Consider the following 23,636-nt stretch of genomic DNA (forward strand, 5'->3'; position numbering starts at 1 on the left):
GTGCACGTTATAAAAGCTGACGTTCGGCTTCTGTTCGCCTCCTATACTTTAGGCGGCAGTATAGAGTATGAAAGGCGTCTGTTACCTTAAAACCACCCGGCACACCACCGAAGAAGAAGTATAAACTGTACGCAAAAATGGCGTCCGATGTGACCAGCGGTGTTTCAGAAAACAAACGAAAGTTAGAGGAGGATGAAGACGAATGGGTTGGTCCTCTGCCCAGCGAGGCTACACAAACAAAGAAGAAGAAAGGTATTGCTTTTATTTTTTTGATCAAGTCTTGGCTTCAACAATTATATGCCGTTGTCTACTTATGCGAGGCATCATAGGCGCCTGTGCTAACTCCGGAGGAAAGCATGTGTTTATTATCCTTCAACACTGAACGTAAATTGTATAATTTTAATATTTCGTTAACCCCGAAAGTGATTTGTGTTCTCTTTGCAGTTCTTGAGTACGAAAGAGTTTATTTGGACAATTTGCCCTCAGCCGCCATGTATGAAAGAAGTTACATGCACAGAGATGTTATAACACACATTGTTTGTACCAAGTAAGTCATCACCCTAGACATGATTTAAGTAGATTAGTGACCCCATATCAAGGGTAACTTGCATGTACTCATCAGCCGTAATATATTTTGCTTTGTTAAACCAAGCAACACAGCCATATCTTTTTAATATACAAATATATGCCCTGACTAAATCATAAAATGGCTTACAACAATCTTATTATTATGTCATTAAATTGATTAATAATGTGTATGTTTTGATATATAGCTCATGTAAACTGATGCAATGCTCACATGTACCATCCCAAAACAGATTTTATCATCACAGCGAGTCAAGACGGCCACGTGAAGTTTTGGAAGAAGAAGGAAGATGAGGGAATAGAGTTTGTAAAGCATCTCCGTAGTCACTTGGGTGAGTTTACTCTGGTGTCCGTCCTGTAACTAGATCTGCTCCTAGAGTGCTACAAGGGCAAACATCATTACTTATCAAAACAAACCCTAACTTTGCACCTTTAAATTGCAAATTTAAATTGCAAATTTAAAGGTGCAATGTTTACATTTTCGGAGGATCTATCTCTTGACAAAAATGCTATATAGTATACATAGAAGTCCTTCCAGTGCACTTACCAAGTGTAGCATCCCTATGTGCTCTGATGGGGAGTGAACGGTGGACTGAGCCATAGACCCTTTACAGCTCACGTGATCAAAAAGCCTGCGCGCGCATTTTGGCAACAGAAGTGGTGTTATTCCCAAATGGTTCTAACGTGTTAGCAACTCAGAAAGTTTATTATAACAGTTTCCCAGCATCAAAATGTCTGGTTGTTGCATTTGGTTGCACTAATATAATATACTTATATATGTATATATGTATCTGGCAACTTTATTTTTGGCCATCAGCTAACGTCTTCTATCCACTCCACTATAGTACACGGATCTGGTAGCTGTGTTGAAAAAGTTGATAAAATTAACTTTTTAAATAACTTACTGTTTGTGTTGCTTCACTGTTGATTCTTACAATACTTCCGTTGCCTAAATGTGCGCACATACGCTGCCATGTCATCATTGTGTACGAACAGGAAAAGGGTCTATAGGTTACAATTCAGAACGTCATCGCTAGATGCTGCTAAAATTTACACGTTGCGTCCTTTAAGTTTTATCCTTTGGGAACCATCCAGAACACCCTTGCAACCATTTAACAACACCATGGCAACCACTGAAGATAGCTGCATTGTGGCTGTGCTTTTGTAGATGTGCAAAATGCAAATCACCCTCATTTACTTGAGTTGTTTTGTTTTGTTTTTGTCTGTAGGTCAGGTCGAGTGCATTTCTGCGAGTGCTGAGGGTGCACTTTGCTGTTCTGTGGGAGATGATCGGGCTATGAAAGTTTTTGATGTGGTCAACTTTGACATGATCAACATGCTTAAACTTGGGTGAAATCTTGATCTTTTTCTTGGATTGGTCAGGCATATTAAAAGCTAACACTATATACAATGAAAAAATTGATTTTCAAGAAAAAAAAATCTTGGTATTTTTGTCTTGTTTTCAGTAAAAATATCAAAAAATTCTTAAATTATAAATCAAGATGCTTTTTCTTGATGAGCAAAACGACCCAAGAAAATAAGTCTAGTTTTTAGACCAAAAATATCTAATTTAAGTGATTTTGTGCATAAAACAAGCAAAAAAAAAATCTGCCAATGGGGTAAGCAATTTTTTCTTGAATTTAGTGTTTAAGAAAAATGTTTAAAGGAACAGTATGTAAGAAATTTATATAAGTTAATCATAAAATGGCCCTGATATGTCACTAGACATTAAGAAATCATTTTCATTTCAAATACTTACATCACTGACAACAGTGGTCTGGCCAGGATATTGTCATTTAAAAGGTGGTGTTGCAGCCCTCAACTGATGTTTATGTTGTCATTTTGTGTATTGGCCATCAGTTGCGTGATTGCAGTACCAGTTTTTGCCACAAGTTTTGTGATTGCAATATAAGTTTTGGCCACAATCCTACATACTGTTCCTTTAAGATTTTTTTGCTTACCCCATTGGCAGATTTTTTTGCTTGAATTTTTGGATATTTCTACTGTGAGCAGGACAAAGATACTAAGATTTTTTTCTTAAATCATTTTTTGCAGTGTATATTTTGTTATTTTATCATACACGTTTTTGTAATCTTAAGCAAATGTTTTTTATTCTAGCTTCCATCCGGGCCAGTGTGAGTGGATTTATAATCCAGGCGATGCCATTTCCACAGTCGCCTGTTCCGAGAAATCAACAGGGAAGATTTTCGTGTACGATGGTCGTGGAGGTAATCAGCCCCTGCACACGTTTGACAAGATGCACAACGCACCGTTGTCTCAAATCCGTCTGAATCCAAAGTATCGCGTCATCGTCTCGGCCGATAAAGCAGGCATGTTGGAATACTGGACGGGGCTCCCGAGTGAATTCAAATTTCCACGACAGGTGCAATGGGAGTTTAAGACGGACACGGACTTGTATGAGTTTGCCAAATGCCAAACATATCCAACCAGCCTGGCCTTCTCTCAAGACGGCAAGAAAATGGCCACAATCGCTGTTGACCGGAAAGTGAGGATTTTCCGTTTCCTGACTGGGAAGCTGATGAGAGTGTTCGATGAATCTTTAACGGTAAAATCATGTTTAATATACAAATGTGTACAGGCAAAATCAAAAAATCTAAATTCTCCCTTTTTTATATGATTGATATATATTTTTAATGATTAAAGGAAAATTCTACAGTAGGGATGCATAACGATTTATCACGATTAGTAGAATAAAAGTTTTGTTTACATCATATATGTGTGTGAACTCAACTGTGTATAATATTTATGTATATATATAAATAAGCACACATGAATGTAAAATTTTAAGATTTAAAAAAAAATTATTTATATATAATATAAATGATACATAAATATACAAATGTATATACACATGTAAACATTCCTTAAATATATACATGCATGTGTGTGCATTTCTCTATACAAAGTTTTTATACACAGTTCACACACCTATATAATGTAAACAAAAACTTTTATTCTGTCATAGATTAATCGCGATAAATCGTTATGCATCCCTATTCTACAGGTTTAGAAATAGTTTCATTACATGGGAAAGACTGGCAAGGATATTGCTGTACAGAAAAAATAATTATTTTGAAGATTTAAACTACACTAATATATATATTTTTTGTTATCTTTGTCAATGGTAGATGTTCACAGAGCTCCAGCAGATGAGGCAGCAGTTGCCTGATATGGAGTTTGGGCGCAGAATGGCTGTAGAGCGAGAACTTGAAAAGGTGGACGGCATCAGACTGACCAGCATCATCTTTGATGAGACCGGACACTTTGTGCTTTACGGCACTATGCTGGGCATCAAGGTCATAAATGTGGAAACTAACAGGTATTTAAGCTCAAGCATATACAAAGCAAAAAATTGGACTAATTTCTTTAGATATTATTCTAATGATAAAAGACAGATGTGTCCGTAATCTTTGGTCAAAATTAGGGCTGCACGATTTGGGTAATTTTTCCCATTGCGGTTATTGATGCTAATATTACGATGTGCGGTTGCGATTATAATAAATGGTATCATGAGTCAACTTGATGGGTTTTAAGGAAAATCCACACACAGTTTAGTGATAATGCTAAAATGTGTATTTGTTAAACTAGAAATGTTTTCGTATTGCCACGTGATGTAGCAACTGCTCAGTGTCAGTAATCCTTAATCCAAAATACCGCCATACAACAGACGTCGAGGGTTTTTTCAGCTACCAGATCACTGCCAATCTCCTCTGCATCCATCTTCGCTCTGGTATTTCCGCGCTGCGCACACACAAGTGACGCCACACGCCACACACTTGCATGCCACACATGCACTGCCTTTTTTGTTCATTTTTCTTTCTTTTTTTAAACGGCAAGGAAAATCATCAAACTGTTATCAGAAAGTTTGTGTTAACACATTCCACAGATTTATTTATTTAATATAATTGCAACATTTTGCTGTCATATAATCGCACAGGCTGACATCGCAATTGCGATGCGATTAATTGTGCAGCACTAGTCAAAATATAATAAATAACTTCTCTTCTAAAAGAAGTTTTCTGCTTTCTTATGAGCTATTGGATAATCTAGCCCTTTACTATTGTCTAATAGCATTTTTCCACCGTGTGGTATGACGAGGCTTGGCACAGCTTGCTTTGCTTTGTTTTGCTTTTCCACTGCAGTTTATTACTTTAAAGTGGGTAGGATTATAGACTTTTCATTATAATTGCTTCTTTTTAAATCAGTCTACATTTGATAGTATCACCTGAAACATTTTAAAGGGATAGTTTACCCAAAAATCATTTACTCAAACCTGTATAAATTTGTTCTGCTGAACACAAAGATATTTTGAAGAACGTTTGTAACCAAACACAGCAGAGGCCCCATTTACTTCCGTAGCATAATTTTTTTCTACTATTGAATAGGCATGGGCCGATTACCGGCTTCAAGGTATACCGAGGTTTTAAACAGTCAAGGTTTCAAAACCACTGAAATATTCTGTGATACCGTCTCCAAGGTATGAGCTGTGTTTATACAAAATTCATTAAATCATTAAGTCATCTGATTGATTTGTTTACATTTAATATACATTACAAACATATTATATGTTTTTTGAAAGCATATTATAATTTAAAGGCTTTAAATTTACCTGGCATTTAAAAAATGACACATTTTAGTGTTGCAATGGCAATACCGTAACACCGTGAAACCGTGGTATTTTGGCTAAAGGTTATCATACCGCCAGAATCTTATACCGGCCCATGCCTACTATTGAAGTCAATGGTGCCCTAGATCTCCTTTGTTCTGCTGAACGCAAATGAAGATATTTAAAAAAAATGTTTGAAATGAGTTATTCCAAACCTGTATAAATTACCTAGGACTGTCACAATGATTAAATAATCGTCTCATGGCAATTGTTTGACCTCATCTCGATAATTTCAGATCACCGCAATGATTGCACATCTCTTTAAAAAACACAAGGGGGAGCTGCAGTGCCGGTATAAATCAGATGCCGCTCTTTGGTCCTGTCCCAAATGGCACACTCCGGACTTGTGGTCCTCCTCAGAGTCCACACTTTGATGACATCACGTAGTCCAGACTTTAGGGACCCTTAATACGAGTCCACGCGGGTGCAACGGAGTCGTATTTTGGGACAGACTCGAGCGTCACACCGGAAATAGGTAGAGAAGTTGCCTGTCAGTGTGAGCTCCTCCCTTCCGTCGTCTGATTGGTCTGATTGCTCTTTCGCAAGGACTTCTGGGTTGGTAAAGTGCGCGAAGCCTGCTGCAGTGCGGGCTTCGCTGAAGACCGCATCAAGGGGGCAAAGGAGGCGCTGATGAGCACACTTCAAAGCGTAAAAATGACAGATGGGACACCCTACGGACTCGTGGACTAAGCGAGCGCACGCAATTTAAGGCCACGAGACCGAAAGTCCACATGAAGTGCGCCATTTGGGACAGGGCCTTTAACTGACAGTGTAACTCAAAAAAATCTAAGCCATAGCCATTCAATACAGTGAAAAAAACAAACTGCAAAACTTTTAACTGCCAGGAAAAACATACATTTCCAAAACAACAATTCCAAATTTAGGGAAGTGAAAGATGCTATTCTTAAGGATCTGTAAGGATTTATTTTTTTTGCAGCCACTACAGACATGTGGTCCAGTAGCCTACTAATATGACCTTAGAAGGATCATGTTTGAAAATTATTCATGAACAAACAAACAAAAAATTATGTGAATTAAATGGCAAAGCAATAAAACCGATAATTAATCGTCATATTTCCAAAGCCCTAAACGGGCAATTAATCGTCATAATCCTCACAGTTTATTAGTCAATTTACCGTCAGCCAAATTTCATAATCGTGACAGCCCTAATTACATTGTAAGTGATGACATAACTTTCATTTTTGGTGAACTATCCCTTTAATAGCAGCACAAAACTGATCACTTTCTTCATTGTCATTTGTCACTCAGGTGTGTGAGGATCCTGGGGAAACAGGAGAACATTCGTGTGGTGCAGCTGAGTCTGTTTCAAGGTGTAGCTAAGACCATGAAGGCAGCTCCAACCATTGAGATGAAAGCCTCGGACAACCCAGCCTTGCAGAACTATGATTCAGACCCAACCATCTTCTGCACGGCCTTCAAGAAGAATCGCTTTTACATGGTACAGTGTCACTTGTTTTCATAAGTATTTGTCATTTGTGACCCTAGACCTAGAGCCCTACAAGCCCGTCGGGGCCCAACAGGCTAAGTCCATTTTACAGACTCGGGCTTATTTTAGCGTCTCTCCTCGTGTGTGTGTGTGTTTGCCTGTGTAGCAGAGACAGCGCGCATCTGAGGCTATGTTTACATTAATGTGTTTATCCTTTAAAACGCGTTACTTTTGCTACGTTTACACCTTTCGTTTACACTACACCACCGTTTTCGACCATCATAAACGGATTCGTTCGCAAACGCTACAGACCCTGATTTAGTTTGAGAACTCAGACGTTGCGCTTCAGTGTAAATGACATAGATGGAGTCTTATGTAAACAAACAGCTCATGTTAACGTGACAGCGCATCATTTTCAAAGTAAAAATTATTTTTATTCAGGTGAATGGAGGTTTGCAATGGAGGTTTTGCCAAAAATAGTAAACATCTACCAACCAGCTATTATAAACGCTATATCAGATTGTTTTATGTATCCTTATAGATCAGTGGTTTTCAATCTTGTCCTAGGGGACCCACTGCCCTGCACATTTTGCATGTCTCCCTTATCTAACACACCTCATTCAAATCATCAGCTCATTAAGGGAGAGATCCATGAACAGAACTGGGTGTGTCAGTTAAGGGAGACATACAAAATATGCAGAGCTGTGGGTCCCCTAGGACAAGATTGAAAACCACTGTTATAGATAATGTCTGTTTTATATTTATGTTTGAGTATTGTTGGGTTTGAATATTGTTGTAATGTTGTTTATGTTTTGTTTAAATTTAGTTAGCTTATTACGAAAGATAGACCGTAATTTACATGCCATATAGGGCGTTGTAAAGGTCAATTTGAAGGGAGAATTGTAATGGGTCAGATATTATTTTCGAGTTTAATTTAACTTTTTCTTGCTACTTTAAAATGAATTTCGTTTTATATAATTTGTCTCTTAATTTTAATCGATGTTTTGATGATAAGTTTTGTGAATATAAATTAATAAAAACAAAAAAATCAACGTCATATTAATATTTAATGCTCGTTTAGCCGATTGCGCTTTTTACTATTTCTGTGTTGCTAGGGGAGGACGTGCATATACCTCGCACACTTTTAAAAATTAACGTCATACTATTTTTTATTAATTAATTGCACACTGAACAGCGACAGGTAAGGGAAGATAAGTTATTCAGTGTTTTTCTGAAGAATACAGTCAGTTCGTACAAAATTTTTCAGATGGACTATAAGATCATAAATATGAACTGTGAACAATTAACTATTATAACTCCCTACATTAAAGCAGTAAGCATTTCTGTAAGCTAAAGCTATACTTCACCTCTTATTATGTTTGAGAACACGTGTCCGAGAGAGAGAGAGAGAGAGAGCGCGCGCGTCAGAGAGAGCTTAAAAGTGATTGATATTGGTCTCGGGTCAGGTCGGGTTCAGGCTGAAAAATTGCAGGCATTGTCGGGCTGGGGTCGGGTAGGGCTTGAACACTTCGGGCCGGGTTAGGGCTGGAGTTTTTGGCCTGTGCAGGGCTCTACCTGGACCACAAAACCATATGGGTCAATTTTTTTTATTTAAAGCAGAATAAACAAGCTTTCCATTAATGTATGGTTTGTTAGGACAGGTCAATATTTGGCTGAGATACAACTATTTGAAAATTTGGGTGCCAAAAATCTAAATATTGAGAAAATCGCCTTTAAAGTTGTCCAAATGAAGTCCTTAGCAACACATTTTACTAATGATAAATAATGTTTTATATATTAACGATAATAAATTTATAAAATATTTTTATGGAACATGATCTTTAATATGCTAATGATTTGTGGCATTTAAAAAAAATCTATAATTTTGACACACACAATGAATTGTTGGCTATTGCTACAAATATACCTGAGGGGGTACCTGTCCAGGGTCACATTTATTCACCTTTGTTTTGTTCTAAACCTTAATATTGGATTTTGTTGTTGAATATCTCACAGTTCACAAAGAGAGAGCCGGAGGACACCAAGAGCGCCGAATCAGACCGTGATATCTTTAACGAGAAACCTTCTAAAGAGGAAGTGATGGCGGCCACGCAAGCAGAAGGGCCGAAAAGGGTGTCAGACAGTGCCATCATTCACACCACCATGGGCGACATACATATCAAACTCTTTCCTGTGGAGTATGTCTGTGTTTTTCACATGTTTCAGTTTGCCTGTACATTTATTGATACCTGGGGTCTCATTTATAAAGCGTGCCAGTTTCCGCGCAAAGGTTGTGATCTATAAAAACAAACTTGATGGGAAAATGGGCTTGCAAGGTGGGATCTGAGGATGATTCATGCATGAACACTTGCGGGTGATCTGTGATTTATAAAGGGAACATTGCTTTGTTTTAAGTCTTAATAATTTTTGCCTACGCACAGTTTTAGAAATGAGACCCCTGGAGTTTTGACATTATCGTTCACTCCTCAGGTGTCCCAAAACTGTGGAGAACTTCTGCGTTCACAGCAGGAACGGCTACTACAACGGCCACATATTTCATCGTGTCATCAAGGTATGAGGACAGTATCTTGAATCCTGTTAGCTATGAAGTAAGTGAGTGCTAAAGATGTGCGAGATCCTTGACGGTTACCCTGTCTATCTGGTGTATAGGGCTTCATGATCCAGACCGGTGACCCGACGGGCACAGGCATGGGTGGAGAAAGCATCTGGGGTGGAGAGTTTGAAGATGAATTTCATGCCACACTGAGACACGATAGACCCTACACCCTCAGTATGGCCAACGGAGGCCCAGGAACCAATGGATCACAGTTCTTCATCACTGTTGTCCCAACTGTAAGACCATCTAGAAATTACTATACTTACTACGACATTTTTACATCGAAGTTTTACATTATTTTCATTTTTGGGTGAACTATCCCTTTAATGTCATTAATGACTCACCCTCATGTCGTTCCAAACTCGTAAAGCCCGGGATACACTGCACGATTATTGGCTGTCCCAGACGAAAGATTGCCATCGTGAAACAATCGCCACGAGTTTTGTGTGAAACAATCGCTCTTCATCGGTGGTCCTTTGTCGTACGGTGAGAGAGGTTCAAAGACGGCCGTTTTCCTGGTCTTGCGTCCAAAGATAGCCTACGATAGTTTTCCGACAGTGTCAGAAATTCGGCATGATCACCGCACAGTGTGTTTGCTGCTACGACCTGCGCGCCGGTATTTGTTTACCACGAGCGCATGCTGGTGACGTTGCGCAACGTGTGACGCTGCCGCCGAAGCTTCCGTGTCATCATCGTACAGTCTACATGCCTCTCGTACCCGAGTTTAAGCGATACATGTCGCACAGTGTGATAAGGTAATGATCTTATAAGAGGACAAAAATCGTGCAGTGTATCCCAGGCTTAAGACCTCTGTTCATCTTCGGAACACAGTTTAAGATGTTTTAATATTTAGTTCAAGAGCTTGTTGACCCTTCATGGAAATTTTACGTACGGTATACGGTCCATGTCCAGAAAGGTAATAAAAACATCAAATTAGTCTGTGAGACATCAGTGGGTCAGTTAGAATGTGTTAAAGCATCGAAAATATGGTTTGGTCCAAAAATAACAAAAAATAAAACTTTATTCAGCATTGTCTTCTCTTCCGCGTCTATTGTGAAGCGCATGCGCAAGACTAAAGTCACGTGACTGGACGTGTTACCTCAGACATGTTTGCAGTTTTTTTTTTCAAACTTACAGCGTGCGTCTCCCTCAGACTGTAAAGAACCCCGGGCGCTCAAAAAAATGACAGCTATGGGGCACCAGATAACACGTCAGCTGCGTCACTGCGCTTCACAACAGACGCGGAAGAGAAGACAATGCCGAATAAAGTCATTACTTTGGACCAAAATGTATTTTCGATGCTTCAACATATTCTAACTGACCCACTGATGTCACATGGACTACTTTGATGATGTTTTTATTACCTTTCTGGACACGGACAGCACACCGCACATACACCTGCAATGAAGGGTCAACAAGCCCCCGGACCAAATACAAAACATCCCAAACTGTGTTCCGAACATGAACATTATTTTCATTTTTGGGTGAACTATCCCTTTAACAACACAAACTTCAAAGACGATGTGACAACCTCCGTAATGTAAAGAACATTTCTGTGAAAATAGACCCTTGATATCTTTATTATTGGCTGTGTAAAATCATGTCAAATATTGAAATTAATAATTGAAATCAAACTTTGATGCTTGAAATCTCATCATTAGATTTAGACTTTTTTCCACACATATCTTCAAATAGTTTGTAAAACAGCCATCTAACCTGTCTTGTCCTCTTTACATAGCCCTGGTTGGACAACAAGCACACTGTTTTTGGAAGGACCGCTAAAGGTATGGAGGTGGTTCAGAGGATCTCAAATGTTAAAGTCAACCCCAAGACTGACAAGCCATACGAAGACATCAGTATCATAAACATCACAGTCAAATAAAAATTCCAATCTTCTGATTTTGTAAAAAAATAAAGTACCTTTTTTTTAAAAAAACACTCTCCTTTTTGTTAGCGCTGCACCATTGAATAAGAGCCAGGGTTTTCTGTTGTGTTTTAATAGCGTAACATTATTAATGGTTATACAAAAAGCCATCATCAAATCAATAACAAATGTGTGGGTGTGCTTCTCGAAAGGTTTCCAAAACTCACATTAAGAACACTGAAGGGTCTTTCATGACCTCCATCGAGAGAGAGAGAGAGAAGAGGAAAAGCTTCACTTAAGTACAGTTAGTCAACATTACATAGCAATGAGGAGCAATGCTGAAAGAAAGCATGCTGGTCTTTACTGGTTTAGGATGATCTCGTATAGTGAAACGCTGATGAAAACGGTCAAACCAACCGAAAGACCAGCAAATCATCTTATTTTTAAAGGATGGGTTTGAAAAACAAATGCTAATATTTATAATAGAGCATTTACATACAGCCAACCTTAAATGTATACAATAACAACAGCATTTGTAACAACAGGCCAAGAAATACTTGTTTCGAGAGGACGTATGATGTCCTCAGCCGTATATTAATAAGCAGTGTGCAGGTAGGATGGATGAGTTTGTGTTTATGTACGTCACAGCTGAAGATGAGACAAAATGAGAACTACAATCCTCCTAAAAAATATATAAATTATCAGTAACCAACATCCATCTCTCCAAACATGGTGAAAATACACCTGCGCCCATGCATTAGTCTTAGGACCACTAGATACATTTAAATAAATATTTACAGTCAAAACTATTCACTATAAAAATAAAAAATGGATAGAAGGGGGGACTATTAAGATTTTTTATATTGTGACATTTTATGACAAGGGATAATTCACTCAAAAATGAAAATTCGGTCATTATTTACTTTATCTCTGTTGCTCCAAACCAGTGTGAGTTGTGTTAAACACAAAAGAAGATATTTGAATAAATTACGGTAAACACACAATAGTTGACGATACCCATTAACTTCTAGTAGAAAAAACAAACATCATGGGTACCATCAACTGTGTGCTTATCACAACTTATTAAAAGATCTTTTGTGTTCGACAGAATAAAGAAACTCATACAGGTGTAGGACAACATAAAGACAAGATTTACATTATTGGGTGAGCTATCCCTTTAGGCATTTCATTTTCCGGGCATTTGCCTTTTTAAGTTCGAAACACCTCTAAGAAATATACCCTATAAGTATCTAACTACCAAACTAAATAAATGAACTGACCTTGAACATAATAATAGCGTTGACCAAATATTAAACTTCTATATTGACAATAAGTTTACTCACGTGCGCTGATCTATCGAAAGCTATGGTGCCAAACTGTCCATTACTACAGAAAATAATCCGACTCATCCCAAAAAGAGCAAAACTATTTTCTGTGAGACAGATTTCTCACATTTAACCCAGAATATTTCTTTGAAATGCTTAAATGAGCACCATTGAGCTACAAGCGCACACTGCAGTAAGTCTACTAGTGAATGATGATACAGCGTGATAATGAAGGTTAACGCGAGCGATGTGCAAATGACACGGACAGTCTCGGACTCGGGTTTGAGCGTCCCCTCAGGCCACATCCAAAACCCCAGCGGCCACCAGCTGGCGCGAGAGCCAGTCCAGCCCCTCGTGCAGACCCATGCCGCTGCGGGCGTCGCAGCCCTGGATGTGCCAGCTGCGGCCGCAGCACAGTTTGTGTAAGCTCAGGAGTTCAGTCATCTCCTCTACGGACACGGCACCGGGGACGTCCTACAGAGAGCCAAATCAGATATGATTCCAATTACAGAAAACATTTTAGTAGCGGTGGCCGATACATCGGTAAAGTAACCAAACAATCTGACACGTGTTGCGATAAACTGGAAATCACTTTTTCTATCTGTCAAATTCGAATTTGAATGGTTGACTTTACAAGGCAAACACGATTTTTATCAGTCTGGAAACAAAGTCGTGTTTTTCGTGTTTTTCAAAGTCGTGTTAGTAGCAAGTGAATTAGGTATCTGTGAGACATGTGAAAATTGTAATAATTTATATGTAATAATCTCGAATGGGCAGAAATTATGATCACAATGTATTCACATCCTTCTGTTCCTAAATGACACCACAGCCCACCTCTCACCTGTTTGTTGGCGAAGATGAGCAGCAGAGCATCCCTGAGCTCTTTCTCTGTTAGCAGCTTGGCCAGCTCGCTGTGAGACTCCATCAGCCGATCTCTATGACAGCTGTCAATCACAAACACCACCGCTAGAAGAAATGAGAAAAGATGTTAAAAATAGCATGCATACTTTTAAATTTTTTTCCTGTATGTATACAGTATGCAAATTTCCCTTATGGATGCAATACACAAAAAATGTGCATTATACAATCAGCGAAAACTAGTGAGTATTGTATCCCACAATGCAATGCATCCCACTTCTCAAATTAATTTAATCAATGATCAGACTACGGACATGAGAATTGTGTTTAATTCTGTGATGGCACGTGCTAAATTTAAGGAATAATTGAAGACGGGCCATTGAATTATAAGAAAATAATGCACACCAAGGTGGTAATGCGGCACGACGCGAAGCATTGTTTTCAAATAATTCAAAGGACCGGAGTCAATTATTCCGCTTATACCACGGTTACTACAAACATTGCTTTGGTGCCTATTTTTAGGTGTGCCGTTTACAGAAAAATAATTAACACCCATAGAACATTTCTCAGCCAATCAGACTGCAGCATTCAACAGACCTGTGGTATAAATATATATATATATATATATATAACAATAAAAAAAAACAGTATGTGGTTTACAATACTTGTACTGTGAAAGAGATGCACGTGTGTTCTGCAGTACCTTGTGTGTTGAGATAGTAGTGTTTCCACAGTGGCCGGAGTTTATGCTTGCCACCCACATCCCAAATGGTGAACTTCAGATTCTTGTATTCAACGGTTTCTACATTGAAACCTTAAACAAACAAAATAGTTAGTAATCAGTTATAAAGCCTGATTTATAATTCTGTGTCGGATCAACAACGTAACCCCTACATGGTAGGCTACGCGCCGGTTTTGATTTGTGAGTAATTACCGCATTTTCCAGACTATAAGTCACACTTTTTTTCAGTTTGGCTGGTCCTGCGACTTATAGTCAGGTGCGACTTGTAAGTCAGTATGAATTCATTTTGACATATATGAACCAAAAGACACCATTACAGTCTACAGCCACGAGAGTCCGCTATATGCTGCTCCTGTATTTATGTAATTTAATGAATTCAGTGAAGTGGAATGACGACGAGCCTGCGAAACTTTATGCGCATTGGCTTGTTCTGTTCATTTAGCCTATTCAGCCTCCCAGGTATGTTCAGTATGCTATTGTGTATTGTGTAAATAACTGTTTGTATAACATTAATGTACGGACACCTATTCAGCCTGTTGTTCTGTGCGCTATTGTTTAGTTGAATAACTTGCCTTTCCTGATTAAATGTCTGTCCTTCGGCTTGGATGTTGTGAAATTATTTTCTAAATAAATGTGACGTGTAGTCCATTGTTTTTTTGTCTTTATGACACCTTTTTGATTGATGCGAATTATACTCCGGAGCGACTTATAGTGCGGAAAATACAGTAGTGATGATGGCAAATAGACAGCCTCTTGTGTTGCATATTAAGGTGTTAAATATCACTCCTCAACTTGGTCCACCTTTGTTTTTACAGTCGTAAGCAGAAATGCACCACTATATAGATCACAGATTTTTTGTTTATCTGGGAGAGGGGTTCTAGTGCTTGCGCCCGCGTATAATTGACGCATTGTTGCATTTTAGAAAAGTGCACGTGAGGCTACGTGGTGCTACGGTCCAATGCAGAAGTATAAACCAGGCTTAACTTTGCCATCAATAAATCCATCCAGTTTGCATTAGTGTGCATTTATAAAAAAATTATATATAATATAAGTGGATACCTATGGTTGGTATGGGCTGCATAAACTCATCTTGCTTCAGTTTAAAGAGAATAGTTGTTTTGCCAGCCCCATCTAAGCCCAGAGTGACAACCCGGATCTCCATCTTTGGGCCGATGTGTACACGGTTATCCTGAAAGAAAGACAGATTCTTTAGTTATATGTTCAGACATTAAAAGCACATGACAAACAACAACATTGCTTTTAATGGAGATTAACTTAAGATACTTTAAAGCATGCTGACAGTCAAAGTTAAGCCTGGTATACACTCTGCGATTTTAAATAGTCCTTTAGGATTGTTGCTTGCCACACTGTGCGATCAAGGTCGTAGTTAAGTCCATGTCACACTGTATGATCTCAGTTTCCATCAATGTCAGACTGTACACGTTTAAAGACTTTTAAAAATCAGATGCACGCAAACAAACGCTTCCGTAGTTTTACGTCCTCGATGGACGACGGCTCGGTAAACACACTCTGAAGCGAAGGCTAGCAAATTGAAACAACATCTACTGTTCATTTTAATCATGACTTGTCTCGAGCATAAAGCAGAAGAAAAATTTGAAGGAGACGAGTACCTGGCATTTGTATTTCCATCGCGATTTCTTTCCAGGCCGCTTAATTTTTTATCCTATCATGGTACAGTGCCTATGACACGTTGTACAAACTCTCCATAACTCCACAAGTTTCTCCTCCTGCTGTACAGTCTACCTGTTTTTTTTTACATTTGTCTGCATTGATTTGTTGTTGTCGCACTAATTGCGTCATCGGGTTCTATGCTTCTATTGGTTCTTGATCTGCCGGTTGTCGTAGGAAGATGTCACACAGCAGGATTGTGTCTCAAAATTTCTGACACTGCCAGAATTTTGTCTGAGGATAATTTTGATCACAACGGTCTGTAATAGCGATCAAAGACGGCAGATTTTAGCCTAGGATTCCAGGAATCTTTTACGATTTCAAAATTTGTCCCAGACAGCTTGAAATCTCACAGTGGGCTTTAATTGCTTAAGTACAGCCTTCTGTAAATTCATCCACTTTAAAGCAAAAGTACTAAAAAAGACAAAAACTCACAGATTAACCTGACCAATAGAATAGGTTGTTGGAAGTCAAGTTGACCATCCCGAACATTAATAGTACCTTTGTGAAAGTAACAGGGATGCCTGCATCCAGTTGAATGTGATCGGCTAGTTCTGTAAACTGCTGCTGTTGTTTCTGTAGTGTCTCTAGTAGCCTGTTGATCTCCTGCTTTGCCAAAACCACCCTGCAATCATCCTGGTGAAAAAAAACACGACAAATCGAACTCAAATTGAAGCACTGTTTATGATGCAACATTAACGGTACATTCACATGGGGCGTTGATGCTTGATGGGGGGCATGCATGTCTGAAGCTTAGTGCTGACACGACTGTTTTAGGTACAACAGCCAATCACATTGGACCCCACAACACAAAAAAACGTGGCTTTTAACAGCTAGTTTGTGATTAGCATTTGTCTAGTTTCTGCGTTAGGATATTTGCTTAAGGTGATCTGAAGCCACACCAGTGACATGAAGTGACAGATCCACAAATCAGTAAATGAACCCATTTAAAGTAAATGACAAGTATCAACACAGACACCCCACATCGAATAGTGAATGAATTGATCTAGGACTGCAAAAATGTATTAAATAGTCTTCAAAAATTGTTCAATAAATGCCTTTATCGATTTGTTTGATTTACGACGTCACTTACTCCCCCTTCAATAGCGCAAGCTGCACATAGACGCGTCTGCACAATACATCGCCTAATCAATTATTTCAGCGTTCGTTGGATAATATTAGCTCTAATTCGATCTGAAATCAGATCTAAAGAAAGAGAATTTGTGCCTGTTACAGATGCTTCGAAGGGGTTTATGATCTCATGTAAAATCAACGTTTAGTGTTAAGTTAGTGTCTTGCGAGTATTTTGTCAATGTGAGCGTCTCTTTTATCATAAACCCTTTTGACACTTATTTTGAATGATTTACATGACGCAACAAACACATATTTTGAATTTGCGTTGACACAAGTGACTAAAACTTTTTTTTTGTGTGTGATATGAAATCCACACATCTAGTTGTCAGTTTAAATAAAAGATAAACTGGCATATCGGTCAACACAAAAACACAAATAATAAGACTTAATAATAAGCAAATTCGTCTGTACCTGTTGCAGTGTCCTCTCGCAGTGCAGACAGGCTGTAGACACCTGCGACAGTAAGATGGTCATGTCCTCCTGCTGTTGTCGAAGCCAGATTAGCCTCTCACGAACATGAGCATCCACAACACTTAGAGCCATTTCTTCCTGGCGGCACAGAGTCTCGTGCAGATCGGCAAAGTAGGCACGGACACAGGATCGGGCACTTTCCGCTGTTCCTGGCACCTGAATGAAAACCCCATTAGAAAAAATTAGATACATTTGCGTTAGGTGAGTCTTAGCATTAGCAATTAGCAAAAAATTGTGCTCGTACATGTTCAGTGTGGGACATGCCCATGCTGTCTTCTACGATCTGCTCTCCTCCTTCAATATGCTGCACGATGCCCACCAGCTTCCTGGAGTAGTCGGAGACTTCCTCTGTGAACGTACGGATGCAGTGTGCCATGTCTAGGATGGAGGCTCGGATCTGGTTGGCTTCGGCCTCTAGAACGGCATGCTTTAAAAAAGTTCAGAATATTTAAGTAAACAGAAAACTCAAAGAGGACTTGATATAATCGATTTCATTCATAAAAGCAACTGCTTTTAGTTACAACCTCAAGGTAAAAATTTATTTGCAATGAAAGTAGTGAGCAGGATTTTAACAACGATAATGCAAAACATCGCAAGTCAGAATCAAAGTAAGTAGGACCAATAATCAGCCCTAAATATAACCATACTTACAGAAGGCTTTTCAGGGTTGTTATCAGGATAATGAATGAGATTAAGAATATCAAAAATTTCTTAGATGGAAATAGAAGCTACGATTCTGTACCTTATGCCCTTGATGTTTTCCATACTCCTTGCACACACAGCACATGAGCGGCCCTGGCTGGCATCCATCCTCCAGGCAGACAAACTCAATGGCATGCACCTGGTGCTGTGGGCAGAGCATCTTCTCATGAGGCTTGTCTGCCAGGGGTACACGACGGTGTTTGGCCAGCGTGCGGGTGGAGTGGGTGAGCTGAGAGCACTCGGCACACAGGTGCGTGGCACACACAGTGCAGTACATGGAGGCGGTATGACTCTCATCTTCATCACAGCGGATTATGCACTAATGGAGATCAAGAAGAAATCAAACTGATAAAGTCGACATGAAATCCAAACTGGTAATCACTTTTGATTAGACAGATGTGTTTGAAATTAATAACCAAACTTATTAACACGTTTGACTGTTGAATTATAACAGGAGTGGCTTGAATACTACATTTATCAGCAATTTTACAGATTGCTGAAACGTAATCAGCAATTTTACAGATTTTGCCCTCATGGTAAATGTATTCTAACCTCTCCCATGTCTCGAAGGGCGTCCTCCGACATGCCCGACTGATTAGTGGCACCGTTCTGTAGCCGTTCAAGCAACTCCAGTAGAGCAAAGTTCTTCTTTAAGCCCCAAACGCCCGAATCACCTGGAGAGAAAATGAAAAACTGAGTATAGACGTTTCTACACTACAGAACGCATTAATGTTGTAAATTTGCTGTCAATTAATTTAAATTAAGTTAATTTACATATATAAAATTTGAATTAAAAAAAATTAAATTATTCTTTGATATTTCCATAGAAGGTACGTAACTTTATTAAGTGCAAAAATGATCCAGAAACGTTTTTACATTTACTATTTGGAAGGGTCATAATTACTTCACAGTCGGTGTTATTATTCAACTATCTTTTTATACTATGGTGTGTTGCCCATCTCTTTCAATAAAGGAATAGTCTATTTTCTTAAAAGAAAAATCCAGATAATTTACTCACCACTCACCATGCATGTCATCCAAAATGTTGATGTCTTTCTTTGTTCAGTCTAAAAGAAATTATGTTTTTTGAGGAAAACATTGCAGGATTTTTCTCATTTAAATGGACTTTAATAGAGCCCAACATTTAATACTTAACTCAACACTTAACAGTTTTTTCAACGGAGTTTCAAAGGACTATAAACAATCCCAAACGAGGCATAAGGGTCTTATCTAGCGAAACGATTGTCATTTGCTCTTTTAAACCAAAACTTCACGTCTAGATCCAGTCGTGATGCGCCAGCGTGACCCCACGCAATACGTCATGACGTCAAGAGGTCACAGAGGACGAACACGAAACTACGCCCCAGTGTTTACAAGTGTTGAGAAAGAGGACCGTTCCGACGTTGTTGTATGTGGAATGATACTAATTAATGTATTTGTGTCAGTTTATTCTTACAATGGTCCGCAAATGTGCGTTTCATATATGTAACACGTGACCTCTCTACGTCACTACGCATTTACGTTAGGTCACGCAGGAAAGGACCTAGACAAGAAGTTGTTGTTTAAAAGTGCATATTTTTTATTTTTATTTTTCAAAAATGACAATCGTTTCGCTAGATAAGACCCTTATGCCTCATTTGGGATCGTTTATAGTCCTACGTTGAAAAAAACCGCTAAGTGTCGAGTTAAGTATTAAATGTTGGGCTCCACCAAACTCCATCAAAACGAGAAAAATCCTTGAATGCCTTCCTCAAAAAACATAATTTCCTCTCGACCGAACAAAGAAACACATCAACATTTTGGATGACATGGTGGTGAGTAAATTATCTGGATTTTTCTTTTAAGAAAATTGACTATTCCTTTAAGTCATTAGAAGTTTCTAATTCTAGTTGTCCTAGCAATAACTATAAACAAGTGAGTAAAGCCTGTAGTATAGTTAGTTTTTTACGTGTGTAAACGTACGTGTACGGTCGAATGCACAGCCTTGCAAAGCAAAGTTTATTTGACTCGTACTCGGATACACAGACGTTCCATGTACACGCATACAGTTATGCAACGAAGTCTTTGCCTACATACTACATTCTCCTCTACGCACATGCGCGACCTATGCAAACAAAAGTCTGGAGGTGGTACGTGGCGAAAAAGTGGCTATAGTGCATTTTATTTTAACCTTACTTTTATACTGTTTTCTTATGTCTTTAGTACTGTTTGTGCTAAAATGTATTGCAAAGCATAAATTCTGTGCACTAATGCAGAATTGTGACTAGCGCTATAGGAAGAAATGTGAAATATTAATCAAATGATAATAAAAACATTAACTTACCCAGCTCAGTGACCTGTCTGTCAAACGGGCAACGCACCGCCCGGCCATGAAGAGGCAGTCGGGTCAAACAGTCATGACACACGGTGTGTCCGCACAGCAGCAGCCGCGGTACTTTATCACCTTGTAGTGAAAACACATCTTCACATACGCCGCACTCCAACACCTGATAAACAAAACACAAACACACAAATAAAATGTGTTAATGTTCCTGCATAACAGTCTGAGAGCACTGCAAGTTGCTTTCGATAAACACATCTGTCAAATGCAAAAATGTCAATCAAATTAAAATAATAGGCTGAGTATTCAGTTACCGGCACAGATGTTATTGGTGTTCGAATCCCACGAAACATACATACTGATAGAAAAAGGTGTATACTTGGAATGCACTGTCAGTCACTTATAAAAGCAAATGCATAACAAACATTTTTTTAAAAAGATTTTCTTTGAGGTATCTCTTTTATATTTAATGCAATCAAGTGCAGACTACAAATGTTAAATGTGTGACGTAAATTAATTGTTTAACCCAAAAACTAAATGTAATTTGATCAGTGAATATTTATCAAACCTCATCTCATTCCCTTATAAAAAAAATTGTGTACTAGGCTACTAGTAAAACGGATATCTATACAATGAGACGCACAGCATTTTTGGACACTGGTTGCAAGGGCTCTTATTAGTTGGGCAGTTAGCCTATCAAGCTAGCCCATCCAGTGCCTGTAATATCCTAAGTGCACATTTGTCAGTTCATTAAAATTGTAAACTTATGCATAAATGTGTCAAGAGTTTTTAAACGAGTCGAGTGTGTAACGCATCATGATAAATACAGAGAGCGAAATGCTAGTTTTGAATGTTCATCATTAGCGTGCTAACGCCCTGCAGCGGCTGACTGAACTCTACCAATGCAACACAAAAAATATCCTCCTGATAATTTCATACAAGCCAGACATGTTGTCTAGATGACATTCATGCCAAATGTAACTCACCTTTACCGCATTACTGCCGGTAGCCCGGCCATGTCTAACACACGGCTCCATCGATACGGCGCTCGTCTGTTTATTTACACCCACAGAGGCGGCCATCCTCGGACTCAACCATTTGTTGATACATGGGTGTGCTAAAAACACTGTGTTTTGGGCAGTTTTAAGTTATTGCACTACATATAAAATTATCTATCTACAGAATGACATATGTTCACACTGGGCTCTAAACATTAAGTGGTATATGCAGCATTTTTGGTCTATGTCGGAATGATGTCACAGCTTCTTGTCACTTTTCCACCCCCTATGAAAATGGATGAGTCCGTCAGCTGTTTCCGTTGGTTGCTGTGTTGCGTTATTAAATAGGGGTCCTCGACTTCATACGATGCTACGCAGACCGGTTGCCCCATGACATCAAAGTACCGCGAGAGCGTCTCAAAAGCACATGCTGTAGAATCGCTCTCGCGGTACTTTGATGTCGACTGAGATCAGTCTGCGCAAAAGGACATGATGTACAACACTTACTGAAAGTTTAATGAATTTATCATCTTTATTTTTTTATATTTATAAATTTAAAGGGTATTAATTGAAATAGTCAAAAAAATAATAATAATAAACGATCATATAGAATATATCATATTCTTAAAGAAAGGGCACTTTTCACAAGACTTTTTTAAGATGTAAAATAAATCTTTGGTGTCCTCAGAGTGCGCATGTGAAGTTTGTGAAGCTCAAAATACCCCACAGATAATTTATTATAGCATGTTAAAATCGCCACTTTGTAGATGTGAGCAAAATGTGCTGTTTTGGGTGTGTCCTTTTAAATGCAAATGAGCTGATCTCTACACTAAATGGCAGTGCCGTGGTCGGATAGTGCAGATTAAAGGGAGTCCACGATGTTTGAAAGCCAATGTTGATATTTGAAATCACCTAAACAAACACGCCCCTACCCCAATAGAATCTGGACCTTCTGTTGATAGACCCGCCCCACATATACGCAACCCGAAAAGGATGCCGGTTAGTGGATACGCTCCTTACTGCTCATTGGCTATAAGTGTGTTTTGGTAGTCGGCCCGTCTCCTTTTCCAAAGCGTTTTTCAAACATTGTGGACTCCGCCTTTAAGGGGCAGTATTATCCCCTTCCGACATCACAAGGGGAGCCAAATGTCAATAACCAAATTTTTACTTGGTTGATCTTTTTCACATTTTCTAGGTGGATAGAAGCACTGGGACCCAATTATAAAACTTAAACATGGAAAAAGTCAGATTTGATAAAATACACAATTATTTCTATACATATTAAATGAATACAAAATAATATTATGATATTGTGAACAAGTTTTTAAGCAATAACACATAGCTTCTTGTATTTTACTGTTTAATTCTTTAGTAATGTTTTCCTTATTAATGCTTGAGACAAGAAATAAATAGTATATTATATCATTATATATTATAAAATATACTATTTATTTCTATAACTATAAGAAAAAATAGCATTAAGAAGTGCTTAAACTAAAATACACTCACATGAGTTCACCAGCCTATTATTTGGCTTCATGGGTATTTTAAAATGTGTACATTTCTGCAATGGTGACGGTGACGCTGCATTCACACTGTTAAAACCAACACTAACACCACAGCCAACACAACAACCAGAAGTTTCCAGCAGTTTTAAATATGGTACACAGTCTAATCCTTCTGGTCATATGCAAATTTAATTCAAATTATCAGAACACCTTTTGGTAAATCTATAGATACTTTTAGCTTGACATATGCTTTTATTGCTTTGGTTTCTGTTTGACTTTGAGGGTAGGGCCAGTATAGTTGCACAAGACCATATTTTCCAACCACTTAGCCTTCATAAGAACAAAGGAATGACCCATGTACACAGATGACAACGTTTACTGGTGTTCCCTCACTGAGCACTAAAATTAAATTAAGAAAAATGTAATCAGTAGTCATGGTTGTACACTAGACACACTCAAAAATATATAATTTTCATTTCAATTGATAGTTACATTATTTTTTAGACAAACTTTGTTTTAGATAAAAAAAACTTAAATTAATTTATTAATTTATAAAAAAATAAAAACTTAATATACTTACAAAATGACAAAGATTACATTTCTGAAAATGTGCCACTTTATACGTTTTTTTTTACTTTTTCCATAATTTCATAATTTTATTTGTCATTGACTTATGCTGTAACTGATGT

General features: G+C 38.4%; 3 protein-coding genes across 3 annotated transcripts in view; 1 reads left to right on the forward strand and 2 right to left on the reverse strand.

Moving 5' to 3' along the window:
- Nucleotides 1-215, reverse strand: part of adamts6 (ADAM metallopeptidase with thrombospondin type 1 motif, 6) — a 106,216-nt gene extending 106,001 nt beyond the window's left edge. The window contains exon 1 of the mRNA XM_055208973.2: nt 86-215. The gene's annotated coding sequence lies outside the window, so the exon portion shown is untranslated. The remainder of the gene's footprint in view (nt 1-85) is intronic.
- Nucleotides 80-11,272, forward strand: ppwd1 (peptidylprolyl isomerase domain and WD repeat containing 1). The gene is made up of 11 exons (XM_073874055.1): nt 80-252; nt 445-543; nt 810-917; nt 1,815-1,935; nt 2,704-3,151; nt 3,735-3,925; nt 6,542-6,731; nt 8,736-8,917; nt 9,210-9,291; nt 9,390-9,572; nt 11,075-11,272. Exons 1-11 carry the CDS (start codon nt 138-140, stop codon nt 11,216-11,218), a joined length of 1,863 nt encoding a protein of 620 aa, XP_073730156.1. The 5' UTR covers nt 80-137; the 3' UTR covers nt 11,219-11,272.
- Nucleotides 11,273-11,317: 45 nt separating this feature from the next.
- trim23 (tripartite motif containing 23) lies at nt 11,318-21,701 on the reverse strand. Its single transcript, XM_055208977.2, has 11 exons — nt 21,428-21,701; nt 20,445-20,607; nt 18,674-18,795; nt 18,162-18,440; nt 17,664-17,846; nt 17,360-17,575; nt 16,316-16,450; nt 15,185-15,314; nt 14,087-14,197; nt 13,367-13,491; nt 11,318-12,999 (listed from the first exon to the last, which is right to left on the reverse strand). The coding sequence occupies exons 1-11, from the start codon at nt 21,521-21,523 to the stop codon at nt 12,820-12,822; spliced, it is 1,740 nt and encodes a 579-aa protein (XP_055064952.1). The 5' UTR covers nt 21,524-21,701; the 3' UTR covers nt 11,318-12,819.
- Between the last annotated feature and the right edge of the window lie 1,935 nt (nt 21,702-23,636).

The sequence above is a fragment of the Misgurnus anguillicaudatus genome, chromosome 12 (assembly GCF_027580225.2).
Source record: "Misgurnus anguillicaudatus chromosome 12, ASM2758022v2, whole genome shotgun sequence".
Lineage (NCBI taxonomy): Eukaryota > Metazoa > Chordata > Actinopteri > Cypriniformes > Cobitidae > Misgurnus > Misgurnus anguillicaudatus.